The 22,840-nt window shown below is 37.5% G+C and overlaps 4 protein-coding genes across 5 annotated transcripts; 2 read left to right on the forward strand and 2 right to left on the reverse strand.

The window, feature by feature from the left end:
- Positions 1-450: 450 nt before the first annotated feature.
- Positions 451-7,439, reverse strand: LOC107462777 (DNA topoisomerase 2). 2 transcript variants are annotated; one of them, XM_016081438.3, is made up of 18 exons: positions 6,748-7,439; positions 5,900-6,192; positions 5,736-5,802; positions 5,369-5,639; positions 5,087-5,286; positions 4,666-4,875; positions 4,467-4,580; positions 4,263-4,373; positions 4,010-4,174; positions 3,570-3,911; positions 3,333-3,466; positions 2,890-3,238; positions 2,600-2,786; positions 2,461-2,510; positions 1,933-2,373; positions 1,675-1,852; positions 1,439-1,582; positions 451-1,347 (listed from the first exon to the last, which is right to left on the reverse strand). In XM_016081438.3, exons 1-18 carry the CDS (start codon positions 7,321-7,323, stop codon positions 707-709), a joined length of 4,473 nt encoding a protein of 1,490 aa, XP_015936924.1. In that variant the 5' UTR covers positions 7,324-7,439; the 3' UTR covers positions 451-706. The 2 variants fall into 2 exon arrangements, with proteins under 2 accessions (XP_015936924.1, XP_015936922.1); XM_016081436.3 differs by having other exon boundaries at positions 4,263-4,580.
- Positions 7,440-8,885: 1,446 nt separating this feature from the next.
- LOC127741270 (protein MAIN-LIKE 1-like) lies at positions 8,886-12,402 on the forward strand. Its single transcript, XM_052253397.1, has 6 exons — positions 8,886-8,963; positions 10,093-10,808; positions 10,880-10,970; positions 11,057-11,296; positions 11,384-12,110; positions 12,263-12,402. Exons 1-6 carry the CDS (start codon positions 8,886-8,888, stop codon positions 12,400-12,402), a joined length of 1,992 nt encoding a protein of 663 aa, XP_052109357.1.
- A 747-nt stretch (positions 12,403-13,149) lies between these two features.
- On the reverse strand, positions 13,150-15,594 carry LOC107462691 (uncharacterized). Its single transcript, XM_016081322.2, has 3 exons — positions 15,192-15,594; positions 13,909-14,913; positions 13,150-13,811 (listed from the first exon to the last, which is right to left on the reverse strand). Exons 1-3 carry the CDS (start codon positions 15,592-15,594, stop codon positions 13,150-13,152), a joined length of 2,070 nt encoding a protein of 689 aa, XP_015936808.2.
- Positions 15,595-18,843: 3,249 nt separating this feature from the next.
- LOC107462851 (putative disease resistance protein RGA4) lies at positions 18,844-22,277 on the forward strand. Its single transcript, XM_016081536.3, has 2 exons — positions 18,844-18,992; positions 19,442-22,277. The coding sequence occupies exon 2, from the start codon at positions 19,443-19,445 to the stop codon at positions 22,020-22,022; it is 2,580 nt and encodes an 859-aa protein (XP_015937022.1). The 5' UTR covers positions 18,844-18,992; position 19,442; the 3' UTR covers positions 22,023-22,277.
- The last annotated feature ends 563 nt before the right edge of the window (positions 22,278-22,840 follow it).

Raw genomic sequence — 22,840 nt, forward strand, 5'->3', positions numbered from 1 at the left:
TCTGCCATCCCTAGCCAAAACGGACGGTCCGACTCCCAACGCTACATGCAAATCGGACCGTCCGATTTGCAAATTTTATTTTCTCTCTCATTTAAGTCGCATGGTCCGACTTCTTACCTTAGCATGTCAGAAATTTCTGTCCCACAATAATGTTAAGCACCCTTTTATCCCATATACGATTTGCAAATTTTATTTTCTCTCTCATTTAAGTCGCATGGTCCGACTTCTTACCTTAGCATGTCAGAAATTTCTGTCCCACAATAATGTTAAGCACCCTTTTATCCCATAACTCCGCACAACACATTCTTCTCTCCAATAACCAAAAAAATGAGCCTAATTTAGACATCTTTATTTGATTCACTTCCTTTTATAGCTAATGAAAATAAAACAAGAAATAAAATGAAAACAATTTATCCAGAAAAAGCTAAATGTACTTTTAGGAAAAAAAAATAAAAATAAAATCCACAATTTATCTACTAAAAAATCATTTTAGAAAAAAATAAAAGTAAAATCCATAATTTACAACCGGGTTGCAGAGACAAATCAAGTTTACATGCATTTTCCATTTCCTAGTGAAAAAAGGAATGAAAAAGTACAAGAAATTTAAATCAAGCTGTTCCGCGAGATACAGAGACAATACAAGAATGATGCGTCATGCATTGTGAATTCTTAAAATCAAGCTACACATGCTTCGCTTCACTCATCACTAATCTTCATCTTCAAAATCAGAGAAATCCGAAGCATTTTCGTCAGATTCATCCTTGTCATCACCATCATCATCATCATCATTGCTCTCCGATTCACTCACCACGTATCTTGCTTGTGTACGATTGGCCCTCTGAGGCCTCGCTCTTGCCGCTACCGGCGCAACCTCAACCACCTCCTCCCCCGTAGTGCTAGGAGAGTTTGAGGAAGCCGAACCGGACAAGTCTTCACTCGCGTTTTGATCTTTCTCAGCAAGCCGGCCAAGCAGGGAGCCGCTCTTTTTGTTAAACGGGGATGGCCTCATCCTCCTAACTTTCTTCTCCGGCGATGTCTCCTCCTCCGCCGGCTTCAGCATTTCAGTCGATAGTTTCTGAGATCGCTTGCTGCCTAAGTTTCTCTTGGTGGCTGCAGGTGCCTTCGCTGCCTTCTGAGCTGCAGGCTTTCTCCCTCCCTTCTTTTTCCCTGCTTCGGAGGCAGCCTGGTCCAGAATTTCAAAGTCATCATCCTCGTCATCTTCGTCTTCCACATTATCGCTGTCTGAAGAGTCCAACAGTATGGTACTTGACGATTTCTTTTTGGCACGACCCGTCGTTTTGCCTTTCCTCGCAGCAGGTGCTTCGGGGGGCACTTCAGCTTCCATGGCTGTGGTGGTGGAAGCAAAAACAGAATTAATACTAACTAACCCAAGACGAAATTCAAGAGGTTTAAGAAACATCATCTAAAGCATTTTTACCTGCTGACGATTGATCACTAGATGCTCCGAAGTTATATGCAGCTAGGCGTTCTTGAAGAGATAGAATTTCATCTTCATCGACAACCTTCTTAGCAGGAGCTTTCTTTGGTCTGCCTTTTGGTTTAGCAACTTCAACATGGTTCTCTGATCATGCACACACATTTGGAGAAAATTAAGTCACATCACATGGACATCGAAAATTCAAAATATATTACTTAACAGTTCTAAATTCTTACCAATTTCCATTGAAGAATTATCATTCTCTGGCTCAACATTTTTCGCCTTCTTAGTATTCTTTCGTGGCTGTGGCGGCTTCTTTGCTGCTGCCGCTGCTGAAATACCGCGATTAGATGTCTTTCTGTTTCCTTGACTTGACCTCTTTTGTTGTTCCTCAGCAGCTTTGCTATCCATTTCCTGATATACAGACAATGTTATTAAAACAAAATATTCAAATATAAACTAAACAAAATAGGATGTTAATTAATAATGCCTACATCAAGTTTCTTCTCAAGCTCATCAAGATCCTTCATCCACATAGATGTTGGTGGTGTTGCCTTCAAAATCTCAAACTCCTTTTCCTTTTCATCCTTTTCAGCCAGCAGCTTCTGAACACTTTCAATCGTTAAACTTCCAATGGGCAAGGACAACAGATATTCATAGTCGCCGCGTTTTGCTCCTTCAACAGTGGCAGTTTCCTCTCTGGTGGTGTCATCATCTTGCTCTTCTGAAATGTCATCATTTGCCCCGGCAACTTGAGGTTCTGCAGATTTTCCCTTCCTTGGCATGGGAGTGAAACCTTTCTGCTGCAGCTCCATCAACAAATCAGCCTTTTTCCTGTTGCTCACAATAATTTCTCCATTCACCACCCCTAATATGAACCTGACTTTGTTGTCCAGTATCAACAAAAGCCGTTCGAGATTGTTCAGTATATGTTGCTGCAAAGCATAACAATCAAATTGATTTTAGTTCTAACTCAAACTCAAGAAAAATCAATGAACCTCGGATTTACCACAATAACTCACCTTTCTTTTCCCATAATACTCTAGCCGAAGTGGAAAGAACTCTTCAAGGACTGTATAACACACATGACATAAAACAGTGAATATGAAGACCCATATGATCATAAATAAATAAATAAAACTTCTCTAAGTACTAATATACCTTGTTCCGGGGTGTCGTATTTCTTAATTTTCCCTTCTGCATCAAAAAGATGCATGTTACTTGTGCTGATAGTGCTGGTCAATTTAAATTTTTTAAGTAGACCCTCTTGCATGATCATTGCTATTTTGTCAAGCTTCAATCTGACTTCTATGTCTACAATTGCATCATCACCATTCTGTCTGAAATCCTGCAGAGAGAGCAAGAGAGAAAATACCATGTTTCAGTTTCCGTAAAAAATGATACAATTTAACCCGCTGCACAACTTGTTATAAGGTGTTTAGGCCAGTTACCTCGATGAGAGGATCCTTGACGTTAGGTGATCCATCAGTTACAGATTCAAGGAACTGCTTATAATCTTGAGTCCATCGACGAATAGGCAACTCTGTGATCCTGAAAACTTGCTCATCTATTTCCTCTATCATACCATTGACTATATAGCCACCTTCCTTGGCACTTTTCTCAATGACTCCATGGAATCCTCTATACCATGGATCCATTGGCAGCATTGCTTCGCCACTCAACATTCGCCTAACATTGGCAATAATTTCCCTAGGATTATAATTGGGAATGTAAGAACTCCAGCCTGTTCCAATACCTTCACTACCATTGACAAGGACCAATGGGATAATTGGTATGTACCTGTGTGACCAGAAAAGAGAATTTGAATTAAGTTCTAGGCATATCGGATTGTTGAAACAGGAGACAAGATTGTCCAAAAAGCATAATTAGTTACCAGCTCGGTTCAATTGACCTCCCATCCTCATTCAAGTATTCAAGAAGCTTGTCGTCATCCTCATGAAAGAGGCAGCGAGTAATAGGATTCAATTCAGTGTAGATGTATCTAGCACTTGCATGATCTTTGCCTCCCTGGAAAATTTAAGGTTATTTTAGCACACACTTATATAAAAAGATGTAGTGTTGGCAATGTACAAAGTGACAGGTTTCAAAGTCATAGACAGGATCATCTCACCAAGTTACGAGTACCGAATTGACCATTCGGTTTAAGAAGATTGATGTTGTTGCTGCCCACGAAATCCTGTGCCATTCCAATTATTGTGCTAGCAAGACTTTGCTCACCATGGTGATAAGCAGAGTGCTCAGATACATAACCAATAAATTGGCCCACTTTTATTTCTTTGAACAACTTTTTCTTAAATGAGCAGAAAAGAATCTTCCTTTGTCCAGGCTTGAGGCCATCAACCATCGAGGGAATGGACCTTTGAAGATCTGCCCTGGAGAACAGTATCAGCTCTTTGTTGACAAAGTCTCTGTAGTTGATACGTTTCATCATATGATCGCGGCAAGTGCCAGGCTGCAACAGCATAGAAGACCAAGAATTTCAATTATTAACATATATCACTTCCAAGAATTAAAGATCTAAGACTACTAAAGTGCAAATTATTCACACACCTCGAAATTTCGAATCCAGGTTTTCCTATCTTCAGTTTTTTTCTTGCTGAATGCCAATTCTATTGCAATTCCATCCTGATCATCATCCCAAACAAAGTCCTTTCTGTGCTTATCAAGATCTCTGAAGTACTCTCTCCCTTCTTGAGGAGTACTTGTACCCAGACCCTAGAGAGACCAAAAACAAGAAAGAGTTCAGAATGGTAAATTCAAAATCTAGTGAGTTCATCTATGGTTACCAGTTACACCAACAAACCTTATAGTACTTTATCTTCCAACCAGTTGCATTGTTCCCCAAGTTTTCTCTCCATGATTCATACTCAGGCATGGAATAAAATGATAATTTTGTCCCATTTGAATGAAAAGCCTGTGTAGACAAGCAAAAGAAATGTATGAGTATGATGTTGAAGAGGAAGTTCAATAAAATAGTATATAAACTTAAATATTTAATAATACTAACCCTTATTATGGGAGTGGTGAATTCAACCATAAAAGAAGGAACTTTCAGCAGTGATGGCCAGAAAGAATGAATGAAGTTGATCAGTAGCCCTTTGATGTGGGAACCATCATAATCCTGAACAATTTCAAACAGTTAAATCTTGCTGAATAAAAATTCAAAAGAGAATGTTTTAGTGGACTATGCTGTTTAAATAGCTCACCTGATCAGCCATAATCATTAAATGACCATATCTCAAAGACTTGACACTTGAGTATTCTTTGTTTTGCTGCAATCCAAGAATCTTCTTTATATTTTGAATCTCTTCATTCTCAAGAATCTGTTTGCTGCTGGCTTCCCGTACATTCAGCAATTTTCCTCTCAACGGAAACACACCATAATGGTCTCGGCCGACAACAGAGAGACCTGCCATCTTCGTACATAACATATGATGTCAGGAATTTTGAATAAAACTTGTTATGAAAATATTTCACTGTTAACAAACAGCATAGCCAAGAACTTACTGCAAGTGCCTTGGTTACAAATTACAACAGATATTAAACTTTTTCAATTCAGATTTTTGAAGTATAGACATAAAAAAATTTAAATTGATTTCACTAATGCTTGCATAGCCAAGAACTTACTGCAAGTGCCTTGGCAGAATCTCCCTCTGTTAGTATCAGGGTACATTTATCAGAGTTTCTTCCTCCAGCTTCATTGGCGTCTTCAAGCTTCACAATCCCACGAATCCTTTGTGTCTTTGTTCCATCTGACTTCTTCAGATCTTTGCTTTGTTTAAAATCTGCCCATGATAAGAGGATGTCCACTATTCCGGAATTTGAAACTGCAAAGGTTTGAAAGTGTAAGTAAAAGCAACATTTCATTTTACTCCGTTACAGGCAAAAAATATTGTAAGCATGACAAACCTTCCTTCAGCATTGATTCCGGAACATCACATTTAGAACCAAAACTTGCTTGCCTAGTTGTCAGGGTTTCTTTAGTTTGGGAATCAAAAGCAGGGTTGTCAATAAGGGCATTGACAAAAACCCACAAATGATTCTTCACATTGTGTGCTTTGACATTGGCATCCTTTTTCTTCTTATTCACTTTGCTCATCACATAGCTTGTGATCTGATTGGTGATATAGTCAACGTGAGTCCCACCCTTGATTGTAGCAATGGAATTAACAAAGCTGACCTGTTTATAACAAATTCAAGCCATGTTAGAGAGAATAACAAAAACAACAATAATTACCTCTCCTCAAGGTACTTATAATTCTGCTTTGTAAATTACCTGTTGAAACTGCCCATCACTTAGACTCACACAAATCTCCCATCTATCACCAATTTTGGCAAAGCTCCTAATAACAATGAACATGAAAATTAATTAGTACAGAAAATTTCTCAAGAATATTAGATATTTCCCCCAAAACCAAACTTCAATAAAGAGAGACAAACCTAGGAAGGGGTGCTGGTTTGGATTTCTCTGCGGATTTCAGGTAAAGATCGGCATAATCGCGGAAGGATTTCAGTTTAATTGCCTTGCCATTGAGTTCAACCTTAACAGTCTTTCCAAGGCAGCCGGCCATGTCAACCACCCGTTTTTTCATCAAAACTACAACATCTTCTTCAAGCTCCGCCATCTTGAATTTTTCCAAGTCTGGCTTAAAGGTTACCTTGGTCCAGTTCTCACCTTCTTTGCATTTGGTAATCACGGGATCAGACTTTTTTCCCATGTTGTCTGAAAACACCTATAGCAACAACCAAGCAGTACAATAAGCATTGCCCTCAAAATATCTACATTCAGCTTCATAAATGTACACTGAACATGAAATTTCAACAAACACGAAAAAGGTTTTAAAAGGAGAGGAAAAAATTTAACAAAGAGGATGATATGCTGAATCAACTAGACTCTCAGTTCAGTTCTAAAGCTCCCTATATGCAGGGAAAACAAAACCTATGAAGATCCAAAATTCACAAATCCACTTCATACACGCAGATAAAAGTTAGGGTTCAGCATTATCAAAATTTAAGTAAACAAATTCATAAATCACATAGAACATAAGTCCAAAAAAATAATTAAATAAAACAAGCTGACATTGTGGAAATGTAGACATTCTAAGAACGACTCCGATCTCAAAAACAATCCTCAAAAGTCGATCACAAATTCACACATACAAAACAAAAGGAAAATTCACAATCCAAGAACTTTAACAAGAACAGAAACATTTACATAACCAAAACCAATCAAGGAAAAAGAAAGGTAAAAAATAAAATAAAATAAAAATCTTGCAAGAATCCAATACCTGCTTGTACTTCTTCTGGCGCTTCCCATCAGCAGTCTCGATGACAAACTCTGTAGAGAAGATGTTCGTGAGCTTTGCGCCGTATCCGTTACGGCCTCCAGTGGTCTTCTTGACGTTGTCATCATAGTTACTGCTGGTCAGCAAGTGCCCGAAGATCAGTTCGGGCACATACACCTTCTCCTCCTGGTGGATCTCGACGGGGACGCCATCTCCGTTGTTGAAAACAGAGATGAGGCCCCGCTCGGGATCAATCACCACCTTCAGCGAGTCCATCGAGGGATCTCGCTGCTTGTTGTCGGCAGCATTAACGAGAATCTCGTCAAAGATCTTATAGAGCCCCGGGACGTAGGTCACAGGACGATACACCATTTCATTGTTGATGTCATTGTAGACCCACAGGGTCTGCGTGTGTTTCTCGATTGAACCCACATAGGTGTCGGGCCGGAGAAGGATGTGCTCAAGCTGGGTCTTCTTCTGGTACATTTCTTCGATGGTCTTCCCCGGTGCCGGTGCGGTTGACGTTGGGATGTTCACGGCAGTGCTGGTATGAAGAGGGCGTTTCTTCTGGGTTTCCATGGTGAGGAAGGAAATGAAGCAAAAATGAAAAGGAGAAGGGAAAGGAAGACACGGAGATGGTGTCTTTTTGGTTAGGGGTGAAAGGGTTGAAGAGAAAGTAGAGAACTATCAGGAAGGTGCAGTGCAGAGTGAGACCTCGTGCATTTTAATTAACTTGGGTTTGGGCTAACGGTCGAGTGGGTGTGTTTGAAATTTGAATTTGAAAGTGGAGGAGCTTTGAGCGGGAATGTGAAATTTGATGGTTGAGATTCGGGTTGCAGGAATCTAACGAATGGGATTTGTTTGAATTTTGTATTAAATCTTTTAATACTTTTTAGTATTTTGGTGATTAAATTTTACTTTTTAGCATATAGCATATAGTTGTCAGAATCGAACTGGTAATTAAACTGATCAAGTTATTGGTTTATTAGTTTATTGGTTCAACCAATAAATTATAGGTTGAATCGACAGAACCGATCTTACGTAAATAAAAAATATAAAATAGTCAAAAACCTAAAATTAAAATTTAAAATAAATATATCTTCACTAATATTTTAAAAACAATCAAGTTTCAACAAATTATAATCAATAAGTTATAATTTGGTTATTATTAAATAAATATATTCAACGGTTATGTTGAACCGCTTTTTACCGATTTCGAACGGTTTTCAACGATTTTGATCGATTCTTACTTATTTTGACTGGATCGGATCGGTTGAAAGTCCAGTTCATTGGTTTTTTAGTCAAACCGACCGGTTCGATTTGATTCTTACAACTATATATATATATAACTCAAGCTATAAAATAGAGAAAGTATAGGGATCCAATGGAATATTTGTACAATGTGTACAATGGAGGTTTAGAGAGTATTAGAGATATAACCATTAGTGTTACATCTTTCTATCAACGTAAACTTTTGAGATGAGTGGTATCATGACATAGAGTCAAAAACTCATCCGATCCGAAAACTTATTTTACTTACGGTGCGATTTGGATTGGATGATTTTTTTTAAAAAAATCCGATCCGATCCAATTTCAAGCAGTTTGGATTGGATTGGATTTGTGGTTTTATAAATTAAATTCATATAATAAGTTTTAACATCATATTTAAATAATCAATAATGACATAGCAAGTCTCAACAATATCTTAAAAAGCCAACAATAACATAACAATAGAAATAAAATTATAAGTTAGTTAAAATAATAACTAACATTTTGACGCTTTTTAATTTTGATATTGGAGAGTAGTTGGTGTTAGGCGTGGATATGGAGTGACTGGGTGCTTAACAAGGATGTGGTGTCAGGAAGAAGGCCATAACAAGAATCGGACCCAGTGATTCCCCCTCCCACGAATCGGACCCAGCGTTTGGAGGAATCGGACCGTCTGATTGCGCTCCCTTCCACGTGTCGGACAGCAGCTTCTCCCCAGGACGGTGCCCCAGCAGCCAGCATACCCCCCCTTTCCCCCACTCCCTCAGTCCGAAACATCATTTTCAAGCCTGAAATCCCATTTCTTCCTCTCTGAGTTCATCCTCTTCCTCCCTTCTTCTTCAAAAACTTTGCATGCAATAGAATCTGTGGAAATGGCTAAAAGACACAAAGCTAGAGATGTTGATCGTCCTGAACTTCACATTGTAAATTATCTGTCTAATCCTGATTATGTAAGTTAAATTTTTTAATTTTTTGCAAATTTCTGTATTTTAATTAAATTTTGTAGAAAATTTTTTTGTATTTTATGGTTAAATATTGCAGTTAGGTAGATAGATATGTAAATGTTGATTGTTACAGATTTTGTAAGAATTTTTTCGGAGTAGTATTAGAAATTTTAATTAATTAATAAAATCTGATGATTAATTTAAAAATTATAATATTAGCAATTATGATAATTTTTTGTTATTATGTTTAGATATTGTTAGTTAATTGGAAAATATGTTAAAAAAAATTTGTAAGACCGTTAGAAATTTTGATTAATGAATAAATTTTGATGATTAAACTTATAAATTATGATTGTAAATTGTTTGTTATTATGTATAGATGTTGTTAGTTAGTTGGAGGAAATGTAAGATATTATTTTTCGAATAGATTTAGAAATTATAATTTAGTAAGTTAGTTTTTATGATTCATGTTATAAATTATAAGTTTAGGAATTATTTCCACACATTTTTGTTGGAAATTATATGTTTAGGATTTATTATAATTTTTTGTTGGAGAATATGTTAGAAATCTTTTTGTAATACGAGTAGATATTGTAGTTAACTAATTAACTTTTGTGATCAATGTTAGAAATTATAATTCTGATTTTGTAATAGATTTAGAAATTAGAATTACTTAATTTACTTTTGTTATTAATTTAAGAATTTATAATCCGGAACTGCATCATTAATAACGATATTTTTTAATATTAATTGCAAGGCCAATTTACTTAATACATAGTTCATTTGGGAAGAAAGGTAAATTATAAGAATTCAATTATAAATAAACTAAGAATACTAAAGTAACGTTAATTTCGTATGTTGTTAGTTAGACAATGTTTTTCAAATGTTGTTTGTAAATAGCTGAGAAGTTATAATTAACTAATTAATTATTATGATTAATTTTTGGAAATTATAATTATAGGAATTATGATAATCTTTTGAAGTTATGTTTACATGCTGTAGTTTGATCATTTGTTAGTTATTTTTTTGTAATTGGACTAGAAATTATGATTAATCGATTAAATAGTATGATTAATTTAAGTTGTAAATTAGTAATCATTCATGATTTGACTAGTAACATGTTATGTTTTTTCAGAGTTCACGGATGATGACATGTGACCACCTACTGCCTCCTGATCGGTACCATCCAAGTGTAGAGGATCATTTACGGGTTACTGGGTTTTATCATGCCTCTCAGATTGGAGTAGTTCAATGCCAGAAAACATTGATAAATGCTTTAGTGGAGAGGTGGCGGCCGGAAACACACACCTTCCACCTTCCGATTGGTGAGTGCACGGTGACCCTGGAGGATGTAGCCGTTATTTTGGGCCTCCCGACGAACGGCCTTCCGGTGACGGGGATGACCTTGAGCAACTTTGAAGCATTGGAGGGTGAGTGTTTCCATCAGTTTGGGGTTGCACCGAGAAAGGCCGACTGCAGAGGGAGCGGCATAAAAATGACATGGCTTAGGAATCTAAAAGAACGTATACAACTGACTGACGAAAACAGTATGCAGAGGTACGTCAAGTGCCACATTATGTTGTTATTGGGTACTATCTTACTTGGAGACAAGTCAGGGGCATCTGTGCACTGGAAGTTTCTGCCTTTGCTCCGGGATTTTCATAGTATCAGTAATTTTAGTTGGGGATCGGCATGTTTGGCGCACCTATACCGGTCCTTATGCCGGGCATCTCGTTTTGATTGTAAAGAAATCGATGGTCCGTTAACACTTCTGCTAGCTTGGTTTTGGATCCGCCTACCCTATCTTGCGCCCCCTACTAAGGAACCACGCAGTTTTCCGCTTGCAAACAGGTAACATTGTCAACTTACTTGTTATGTTCATAATTCTATTTAAGATGTGCTAGTGACATAAATAATTTCAGGTGGCGTAACTGGGAGCGTGGTGACAATCGGTATAGATATCTTAGTCTCGCCCACTTTAGGAAGGCATTAGATGAGGTTCAGGAAGGGCAGGTGTGTTTTTATTAGAAAATATTTGTCTCGAACTGAGGTTGACTGTTATTTGGCTTGTAATCACGTATGTCTTATGCTGTGTGCAGTTCGTGTGGGTTGCTTATGGTGTGGATCGCATTGATCCGGGCATAATCCCAGAAGACATCCTCCTGCACGCAGTAGTCTGGAGCGCTACGGTTCCGTTGATTTCATTCGAATCTATTGAGTGGCATGCAACGGATAGAATTAGAAGACAGTTTGGTTTTGTTCAGGGAGTTCCACCTGAGGAATGGAATCTGGGAAGGGCACATGGAGAAACACTGGCTGGTCCTAAGAATCTTGACTGGGCCACAGCCCCGTCCCATTCATGTTGGATTATGCACTGAACAAACAGGTATAATAACGTTCTGAGTGAGTATCTGGAACCTTCACAGCATCCGTTGGATGTTTACATGGACTGGTATCGTACACAATATGGCAACCATTTGAACTTGTCAAATGTTGTGGTTCAAGAGAACGATGAAGGTGAACAAGTAATGGATGATGAGGGTAACCCAGGTATAAATGATGATGGTAGCCCAGTAATGGAGGATGAGGGTAGCCCAGTTATTGATGTAGCCAATGAAGAACCGGGGGCACAGTCACAGCCACATCCACCTCCACCTCCAGCTTCTCAAGAACAATTTCAGGCCTCGGTACCATATGTTGTTCAGACACAATTTACCCCGTCATACCCAATAGATCAACAATACTGGAGTACCCCACAGTGGGATGCAGGAGATGGTGCTTCTTTTAGCCAGTTGCTTGGGTTCATGGCTGCGGATGCAGGGCAGTCACAATTTGGCCATCAACCTGAATTTATGCCCGGTAGGTATTCTTTGGACGCGAGGATTCCATGCCACACTGCCTCAGTTACTTCTGGAGGTTTGGAAACTGGAGATTCCAGTAGAAGTGATGGCGGTCGGGGGATATTTAATAGCCGGAACCTACGGCATGTATCAATGGGTCAGATTGAAGAAAATGCCGGGACAGGTGAGCATGAAACGGATGAGTATCTCGTGGATGAACCGGATGATGAGGATCAAGACGAGAGCGACGATGAGGAGATGGATGAGGATGAAGAATCCCGCAACAATGCCCATGATGATGGGGATGATGCAGGTCCGACTTGATTTCACTGTCCATTGAATATGTTGCATTCGTCTCAGGACTTGTGTCTTTATGATTATGTTTTGAACTTGTTGGTTTTTTTTTGCCTTTTTATCCCGTGTTTGCATCATTTTGGATAGTCTGTTTCATTAAATTATGTACAGGTGAGACAGGTAAACATTACAATCTCAGGGTGGACCCGTCACGTCGGAGCGCTAATCGATACACCCCGTCCATGTTCAAGAAGGCCAAGAAGAAATGCAAGAACACCGTCGAGAACATAAAGTGGGCAATAAGAAAGTAGTTGTGTTTGTATCATAAGTATCGTGTATGTATGTCGGAAACTCGTAATTTGAACTTAATATTGTGTTTGTATGTTGGAAACCTGTGTATTAATTCTTTTAGTCATGCAAATTTAAGATATTTTACTTATCTTTTAGTCATATTAAATTAATTTATTTTTGTTTTACATTTAATCTTTCTTAAATTAATTACTTTTTAATTATACCATTATTAAAATAAAAATTAAACTTGTTAAATATCTATAAATTAATATTTTTGTTTTATTTTTGTTATTGATAATTATATGATATCTATTAATATTAATATTTTTTAACATATATTTGAATAATGTAATAGATACTAATTAATTAATGAATTAGAAAATAAGTTAATTTGATAACTATGGTTGAACCAATGACCTAGTAACCCGGTAACTTAGTCGGGTCGATTGCCGGTTCGGTTCTGATAACTATGGTCATAAAGAAGTCTCAGGTGTCATAAAGAAGTTTCATGAAAGAACAATGTTCCGATAAACATAAACAAACGGATAAAAATAAACAAGCAAATGCCATAAAGTACTACAATGAAACATGATAGGCATAAATCTACTGTCCTGGGTTGCTGGGACCTACACCAGCTGACCGACGGCATCTACTTCGGCTGTGTCCCTCGGCTCCACATTCCCGACAACGCCTAGGAGCACGTAACATTCGTGTGTCCATTTTGTTCAAGAAACGTGTCATCCTCGGGCGACCTTTCGTCACCCGTCTCAGGTTCGGATTCGGGACAAATCGAGGGCCGCTGTACACAGCCACGTTGTGGGATTCCCCAGTGGCCGAAACCTAGCTCGGTAAACCCTCCGAACTTGGTCCATCTTGTAAACTTCGTGGACATACACTCGCCAATCCAGTCGCTGATTCGCACAACATGCAAAAACATGTCGACAGGGAATCTGATCCACCTGGAACTCACCACAGTCACATCGTTGTTGACGGAGGTCGACGGCATACTCAGTTCCACCTGGCATCTCACGAACCTCAAAGACCTCATTCATCCTGTCGAAGTAGCAATTAACCTGGATGTTTGAACATGCAAGTTGATTTGCATTCAATTTCGACGTGACAACCTCAGAAAAAACATGTCCAGCTGTTATCCGCGACTCCGCCTCGGCTCTTTTTCTAGTGAACAACTCGTTAAGCCTGTAGAATGTGGCTTTGACAAGTGCAGTTATAGGAAGATTGCGTGCCCCCTTCAACACTGAGTTGATGCATTCCACTAGGTTTGTCGTCATGTGACCCCAGCGGTAGCCACCGTCATACGCCAACGCGTACTGTTCGCGTGGGATTCGGTTAAGCCAGTTCGTATATGCCTTGCCCCATTCACGTAAACGCTGGTAGCACTGTTCGTACTCGCGCACCGTCCTCGAATAACCTGCACAACAATCAAAGCCACACAAGAGAAGAATTCATGAGAAACGCTGCTTGAAGGTAACTCGGTTAATAACGAAATTCGAATTACTAAAATTTACCTATATTGACCACAAGTTTTTGCAGGTACGGTGCCTTGAACTTTCTCAAGAAGTTCGACTCTATATGCCTGATGCAAAACATGTGGAATGCTCTCGGGGGCGACCAAGCTCCGTTGCTCCGGGCAATAGCTGCATTGATGGATTCGTGCCTGTCAGAAATCAGTCCCACACCATCCCGAGTCACAACATGTTGTCGCAGGTTACTAAGGAAAAAGTGCCACGCATCAGAAGTCTCTCCCTCCACAATAGCAAATGCAATTGCAAACGCAATAGGGACGATATTATTGTTACCATCCTGTGAAACTGCGACCAACAAACAACCCTTATACTTTCCGTACAAGTGAGTCCCATCAACCTGGACAACTGGCTTGCAGTGTCTGAACCCTCTAATGCAGGGGTAATAACTCCAGAAGACTCTGTGCAATACCTGGATATCAGTTACTTCCTCATCACCTTGATATGCAGACATAGTCTCGAAATGGACGATTGCTGATGGCTCCTTGTTACACATGGCCTGAAACCATATAGGCAAAGCTTCATATGATGCTTTCCAACCGCCAAATATTTTTTCCACTGCTTTTTGCTTCGCCAACCATGCTTTCCGATAGCTGATGGTGTAATTGAACTTCGACTGCACTTCCGCAATAACTGATTTCACCTTTATCGACGGGTCAGCCTCAACCAACGGCTTTATTGCTTCCACAATTGTGTTCGAATCCAGCTTCGAATGATCCTGAGAAATAGTGGCTCTAGTACAAGTGTAAGAACCGTTGTACCTCCTTATAACCCAACAATACTTTCTGCTGATCATGCTAACCCTGATAAGCCAATCACACCCTGATCCATACTGTGTACACTTCGCATAGAAGGTCAACGGCTTCGACTCATACACACGGTAGTCTACGCTTCTTCGGATGGTATAATCTTTCACCGCCATCATAACAGCTTCCCTAGAACTGAATTCCATTCCGATTGCAAATTCACCATCTGCGACCATAGGAATTTCTACCACAACGACAGGCAAATCAAAATAATTTAAGGCAAATACATTTAATAACTGAAATTAAGACTACGTCAATGCTCCCTATATCCACATAAATATAAATATTATTCCTATCATGTTGTCATCCCACTTTTAACATCATACAAACATAAACACATAAAAAACTTTGGACGAATGCACACAAATTAATTTTCACGTGACTTATATTCTTATTTACATCTATCAACATAGATTATTTCCCAAAGTCTACTACTTTCTATATTTATATGTTAATACGTACCGTCACTCATATATTCCGGAAACTCCGGCGCATGCATGGCTTCCAAGTCCAGAACCCGCATGAAGGACGGCTCCTCAAAGGGATCTTCGTTTGCAAGTGCATTTGCAACGTCTCCCACATTTGGAGCCACCACCCCGTCACCTTGATCTTCTTCTCCTTCTGGAGCAACAGCTTCGTAATTGCTTTCAAACTCTTCCTCACTGTCATTATCGTATTCTTCCCCTTCAATATTTCGGTCCGCTTCAGATTGTTCGAATTCGACGTACAACTCTATCACCGATATCTGACCGCGACTTTCAAAATACATTGAAAACATCTCCTGCATACTCGCTTCGTCGGTTACATACTTGGTTTGATACTGCACGAAACCACCAAATACCGGTATGGGATATCTATATACCATACATGATATTTTTTTGGATATCTGAAAACCTATCTTCTCACAAATCACACCTTTTAGCTCCTCAAATGAGATTGTGAACGGAATAACAATATCTAACGGCTTCTCACAACTAAATCTCACTCCTTCAGATGTTTGTAATAGAATCTGACCAAAATAATATACACTAAGTGTAACTCTATCAACCATTTTTCATACTCTCATACATAAATATCTAGTAAACTCTCATTTACTCTTGGAGTTCAAATGAAATAACAGAGACGCAAGGAGAAGTAGAACAGAAACAGGGGGAGGAAGAAGACGCAGAACAACGAAGAGGAATCAGATATGAGGAGTGCATCCGAGTTTCCAAAAAAAACACACACACACACACACTCAAATCGGACCCTCCGAATCACACACACGTACTCAAATCGGACCCTCCGAATCCTATTAAAAAAATTTTTTTTTGTGCAACAAAAAAACGGACCCAGCGACTCCGAATAAAAAAAAAATTCTGCCAGAAAACGGACCCAACGACTCCATGATAAAAAAAAATTATCTGCCAGCAAACGGACCCAACGAGTCCATGAATAAAAAAAAAACCACTAAACGTACCCTCCGATTCCACTTTCATACACAAAATAAAAAAAACTTAAATTTGGTCCCTTAAGGAATCGGACCCTACGATTACTACCTACAAGTTCAACTTTTTCTCCCGCGCAAGGCAATCGCTCGGTCCGACTCCCCCCTGCCATGGCTCAGAAAAAGCTGCCCCACACCATTGCTAACACCACCATATTCCATATCCCTGCACAACTCATCCACCCGTCCAATATTGAAAAAACTGAGCCACATTTTGAACATAAAATATTTATTAAATAATAATAATAATATATGAATAATATAAAAATATATAAAAAATTGAACATGTTAGAAGTATAATTATAAATAGAGAAAGTATAACCTAAGCGTACAATGTGTACAATGAAGGTTTAGAAAGTATTAGAGATATGATTATTAGTGTTACATTATCTTATCAGGTTACGCTTTTGGGATGAGTGGTTTCAAGACATGGCATTAGAGTTCCAGATCCGGAAGGTCAAGAATTCGAACCTTGGTGAACCCAAAATTAGCTTTTTATAACATGAGATGTTTATTATCCCTGGTATCCGGATGGTTATCCCTGGTATCCGAATGGTTATTCTGGATAGTATAGGTGATGTTCATTTTATGAGGCCATTGGCTCCCTGGCACTACTCAAATAAATATAATAATAAAATAATAATATTATAACACATTGTGCATGGATTGGATTGGATCGGTTATGAAAATTAGATCCGAAATTCGGTCGATCCAGCGATTTGCAAAAATTATAATCCAATTAAATCCGAATTAGTGCGATTTTAATCGATTTTTGGTTTGGATTGAATTGGATGAACGATTTAATTTAGATCGGTTTGTATTTGAACACTCCTACCAAATGGTTATTCTGGATGCAAAAAATAGTTCTTGGCTTGTATTTATTCTTCTTAAAATATTATAGTCTTTCATAAATTTATTTCATTCTTCTTAAATTTTATGTAGTTCCATCGTACATAAATTCATTTTTCTTAAATTTTATGTAGTTCCTTTCTTCCTGACAAGTATAAATACAAAAAACAAATAAATTTTATGAAATAAAATAAATTAATATAAATAAAATAATAATATTTTAACTTATTAATAATTGAACATACCGTACATAAGTGTCGCCATACTTCTTTTCAAGTATTCACTTTATTAGATGTAATGTCCCATGAAATTCTTGTTCGAGCTAGCAAAGTTGAAAACTCGCCATATTTAATGCGCAGTTAATTATACTTTTTCTTTAGCCTAGCTTGTTACACGGAATATTTTCCAACAATTTAGGTAGTGTTTAGTAGAGATAGATATTGAAAGACTGAGACTGAGAGATATAGACTAAGAGATAAAGACTGAAATAAGTTTTAGTATTCTGTTTAGTGTTAAGTGAGAGATAAAAATTGATAAAATTCTAATTTAATTTACACAACGGATAAAATTAAAATTAATTAATTAAAATGAGAGTTTTTTAGGTATAAAATGTTATTAAAGTTTCAGTCTCTGTTTTTTTAAATATCAGGCTCCTGTGTCTCTATATTTTGAAAGCACTGAAATACTGAAATTTTGGAGACAAAGACAAAAATTTTAGTACTAATCTCTGAACCAACAAACATAATACTATATATCAATCTCTCGATCTCTGTCTCAATACTGCAAAACAAACGCTAGCTTATAGCCGGTTCTTCCAAATGTTGAACATTACAGCTGTTCATTCTTATTGCTCATATAATATGTCTATATAAATCTTTGTATTTTCACTGGACCATTGTTTGCTATCTTCAGTTTCAAATTTTTCATCTTATGCTAATAAATATCAACTATTAATATAAAACGCAACAGAAAAAAGAAATATCAACAATGTTACATGTAACTATTAACCATAAGAGTAGAAGTAAAACAAAATTTAGACTCTTGACAAAAATCAGCACAATGCTAAAAAAAATCGGGAGAAACCAAAATTCTCAAAATGTCATTTTGAAGACAGATTAATTTTAAAAAAATACCAAAAGAATAGTGACATGACTCATGAGGTAATAATAGGTCTAAAAGTGAATCAAGTTGAGTCAAACTAAACCAAATTCAAGTTAGGATCACAAAAATTAAGTTTGGCTCACAGCTCGACTTATTAATAATCAAGCTTATTTCGTAATCTTAAGATCGACTCAATGAAAGCTCACGAGTTCAAATAACAGAAACATAATTTATAATTCTATATCAATAAATTATAATGTATATACATTAATATTAATTAAAAAAATAAATTTTAGTCAATGAGCTGAGATTATCCAAGCTCAAACTCTAATAATTTAATTTATGAGCTCAATTTCAAGCTCAAACTCGGCTCGCCAGCTCACAAGTTCAGTTTATCGAACTATTAATGAGTCGAATTCGAATCGGCTTATGAGTTTACTTGACTCACTTTCAATCCTAGACAGTACAAAAAAGAGCAACGACCAATTAAAAAAAAAAACATTTTCATTAAAATCAAACTAACATATTTTTATTTTTTATTTTGAATGAAAATAAAAACTGAAAATGCTCCAATGAAGCACATCCAATTTTCGATTTATTTTTCATCCATGAACATGCGTATTTAATATTCATTATTTCTTGTTTGTAAGTGGTGGCATTGACTTCCAAGTCCATTGAAACTGCTATTGATATCTGTTTGGCAAAGATCAATAATGTTATGTATTACGTCTAATTTCATATCCACACTTAGCTCATCATCCACAACACAAAACAGACAACGCAACTCAACAACTGCTTCTGCTGCTTCCTTTTTGATAATATCTAAGGTATGGTAGTTTCTCTAATTATCAACTACTGTGCGTGCGTTTTATTTTGTTTGCTTTCTTTTTATTTTTTTTTAATAATTCAATTGAATCATTGATGTGCGTTTCCTTTGTATAGAGTTATATATGGTTGAACTTCGTAATTTGATGACGAAGCATGGAATGATTGAAATCAAACCTAGTTCCTTTCTTGACATCAGTTAGATGCTTTCATTATTATTATTATTCCAGTGATATGGAAGGAAAAAAGAAAAGGCATCTCATTGAATATAGTTGTGTTATGATTTGAAATTTTAATAATTCAAATAAACAATAAATTACAATGTTGAGTTCTTAATTTTTTTATTATTTCTTCATTCACTAAAACATCGTATTCATTATAATATTAGAATTTATTTAGTAAAACAAGTCAGACTTCTGGTCATTTTCAAAATTATGCTTGAATAATATAGGATGGATGCGTTTGCTGGAAAGATCATTGAAGGGATTGCTTCTCTGGCGGTTGAAGAGTTCAGATTCATATGGAATCTCAAAGCTGATCAAGAAAGAATGAAGAGGATCACCACTTCAATAAAAGCTGTTCTCTTGGATGCAGAAGCAAAAGCTACTAACAATCAAATTAGTAATTGGTTGGAGGAGCTGAAAGACGTACTATATGATGCAGATGACTTACTGGATGATTTCTCCACCGAGGCTTTGAGAAGCAAGACGATAAAAGAGATGAAAACTCTCTTCTCTTGGAAAAACAAAATGGCCTATGCTCATAAAATGGGCCGGAAAATGAAAGAAATCCGGAAGAGGCTAGATGATATTGCAAATGATAGGCACGTGCTGCAACTGAGAGATTGTTCGATTGAGCCTCCAGTTTCATACAGAGGACGAAGGCAAACATACTCTTTTGTGGGTGAAGATGAAGTCTTTGGGAGACAGAAGGAAAAATTGCTTATTAAAAGTTATCTACTGGGGAACAATTCTGTGACAAGTAACCTTTCAGTGATTCCCATTGTTGGGATTGGAGGATTAGGGAAAACAACTCTTGCTCAGCTAGTGTGTAATGATAAGGCCGTTCGGAACTATTTTGAGCTAATAATGTGGGTGTGTGTATCTGATGAATTTGACATAAGGCGAATAGCTCAAAAAATGATCGGACACAATAATAAGGATTGTGAGGTTGAGGAAGTTCAACAAGAACTTAGGAAAAAAATTGAAAGGAAGAAGTATCTGCTTGTGTTGGATGATGTGTGGAGTGAGGATCGCGAGTTGTGGCTCCAACTGAACAGCTTACTGATGGAGGGAGAAAAAGGGAGTATGGTAATAGTAACAACACGCAATCAAAAAGTGGCAAAGATCATGGGCACAGAGCCACCCCTTTTCTTGAAGGGTATGGATGTAGAAACATCTTGGAAATTGTTCTGTCGGGTTGCTTTTGATAGGGAGAAAGAACCAAATGATTTGGAGCTGGTAGCAATTGGGAGGGACATTGTTAAAAAGTGTTCTGGGGTTCCACTTGCCATAAGGACTATTGGCAGCCTCTTGTATTCGCGAAACTTGGGCCGCAGTGATTGGATATATTTCAGGGATGTTGAGTTTTCAAAAATTGATCCACAGAAGGATGAAATCTTTGCAATTCTCAAACTGAGTTATGATCATCTTCCCTCCCCTTTGAAGAATTGTTTTTCCTATTGTTCACTATTTCCCAAAGGTTTCATGTTTGAAAAGAATACACTCATCCAGTTATGGGTTGCGGAAGGGTTCATTCGAACAACAGATGACATTCGCTCTGCAGAGGATATCGGCCATGAATACTTCATGAATTTGCTGTCAATGTCTCTGTTTGAAGCTGTCACTACCAATGACTGTGGTGATGTAACTGCATATAAAATGCATGATCTTATACATGATCTATCACTGCTTGTGGTTGGGAGAGAATATGCTGTTGTTGGTGAAAAAGAAGTAAATGTAGGAAAGAAAACACGTTATCTGTCATATAATATCCCATTGTTTTCTGCAGCTACATTATCATCTTATTTGCTCAATGGGGACAAGTTGAGGACATTTCATGTTCCTAGACAACCAATTCATTCAAGTAGAGACTTGGTTTTTTCTTTTGGTTCACTTATAAGCCTTAGATGCTTACGTGTGTTAACGCTTCGCGCGCTGGACATAACAGTAATTCCAAAAGGCATTGAAGAGTTGAAGCATTTGAGATACATTGATCTTCAAGGGAATGCCAATATTCAAAGCCTTCCATCAGAAATTACCAGCCTATATAACTTGCAGACTCTAAAACTTTCAAATTGTTCCAACCTCAAAGAATTGCCAGCAGATATCAACAAAATGATGAGTCTTCGGCATATTGAGTTGGAGTCTTGTGTGAGTTTGACATGTATGCCACCCGGGTTGGAACAGTTGACTGGCCTTCAAACACTAACACTTTTTGTGTTAGGCCATGGAAGCAAGCTTAGTTTAAGTGAGCTGAGTGGGCTAAACAATCTAAGAGGGAAGCTAAAAATTAAAGGGTTGAATTCACTCCGAGGCATCGCTGCGAGTGTTGAGTCTGCAAAGGTACTTCTTCAGAAGCCACATCTTCAAGAATTGGAATTGCAGTGGCAGTGGCAATGTGAAGAGGAGCCTATAAATTTCGTGACGGATCCTCTTTTCAACAGAGGTTTCAAAACAACCATACAACAAGAAGAAGATGGTTTGAAAGATGAGGTGATTTTAGAAGGCTTGCAGCCACATCAATCAATTAAAAGACTAGTAATAAACGGATTTTGTGGCAAGAAACTACCAGATTGGATAGGGAACCTCACAGAACTCGTGGTTCTTGAAATCAACAATTGTGATGGTTTGACATCGCTACCTGAAGGACTGCGTAACCTCAAATCATTACAGAGACTCTGCATTTATTCTTGCTCACAGTTGGAGGAAAGCTGTGCACGAAATCACGGTGACGAGTGGAATAAAATTTCTCACATTCCAAAAGTTCTGATCTTACCCTTACCACCTTCTCTACTCAAGTATATAAATTGAGACCTTCCCTTGGTAATGGAGTTCGTTTATGATTCTACGTCTTCCTTCAAGTTTCGGAGTACTCTCCCAATTATATGATACCTGACCTCTACAATCTCTTTATGCAAATGGTTTTTAATTACGTAATCCACCCTTAAATTGTGTTTTGCACTTGGATAGTTTCATAAAGCGATTCTGTATTTCGCTTCTTTTGGAATGAGTTAAAATTGTTGAAATACCATTTGGTATTCTTATGTGTCGAACATTATTTTGTGGCAGTAACTTGCTGCTCTGTATTGCTTGTCGCTAAAGTTTCTATTTGATGAGTTGATCTCTAAATTTTCTTTGAAACTATGAATCTGTTCTCACAATAAAGTTCTCTTAATTTTGGTTTCAATTTTTATTGTGATGCATGGATCCGCCCAAAGTGAAACCAGGGAAAATGTCTCATAATCATTTTCAAAATTTTAGAGTTTTGGTCACGCTTTTTAAAATTGAAAATGAAATGGATAGCTAAACACGTTTTCTGTATCATTTTCTATTTTCTGGGAAAATGAAAACAGAAAATGGCTGAACCAGAGAGACCCTTTTTTCTCAGGCTAGTTTGGTGGTTTTGTTTAAAGAAAAGGATGTTCTGTGGGAACGTTAATTCCTTCTGTCCGGTGTTGAATGCTCTAATTAACAAAGCAGTGTGAATTAATTGCTAATTACTCTAATACTCTTTTATGTTCTTTTTTCTTATAATTGTTTCTTGGTGGACTAAGTTTTTTCTTTTATGGGAGCAAAACTTTGTTGCTTGATTAGATCGAGCATATCATTGATTGGGCAAAATTTTCTTT

Source organism: Arachis duranensis, chromosome 8, assembly GCF_000817695.3.
Source record: "Arachis duranensis cultivar V14167 chromosome 8, aradu.V14167.gnm2.J7QH, whole genome shotgun sequence".
Classification (NCBI taxonomy): Eukaryota; Viridiplantae; Streptophyta; class Magnoliopsida; order Fabales; family Fabaceae; genus Arachis; species Arachis duranensis.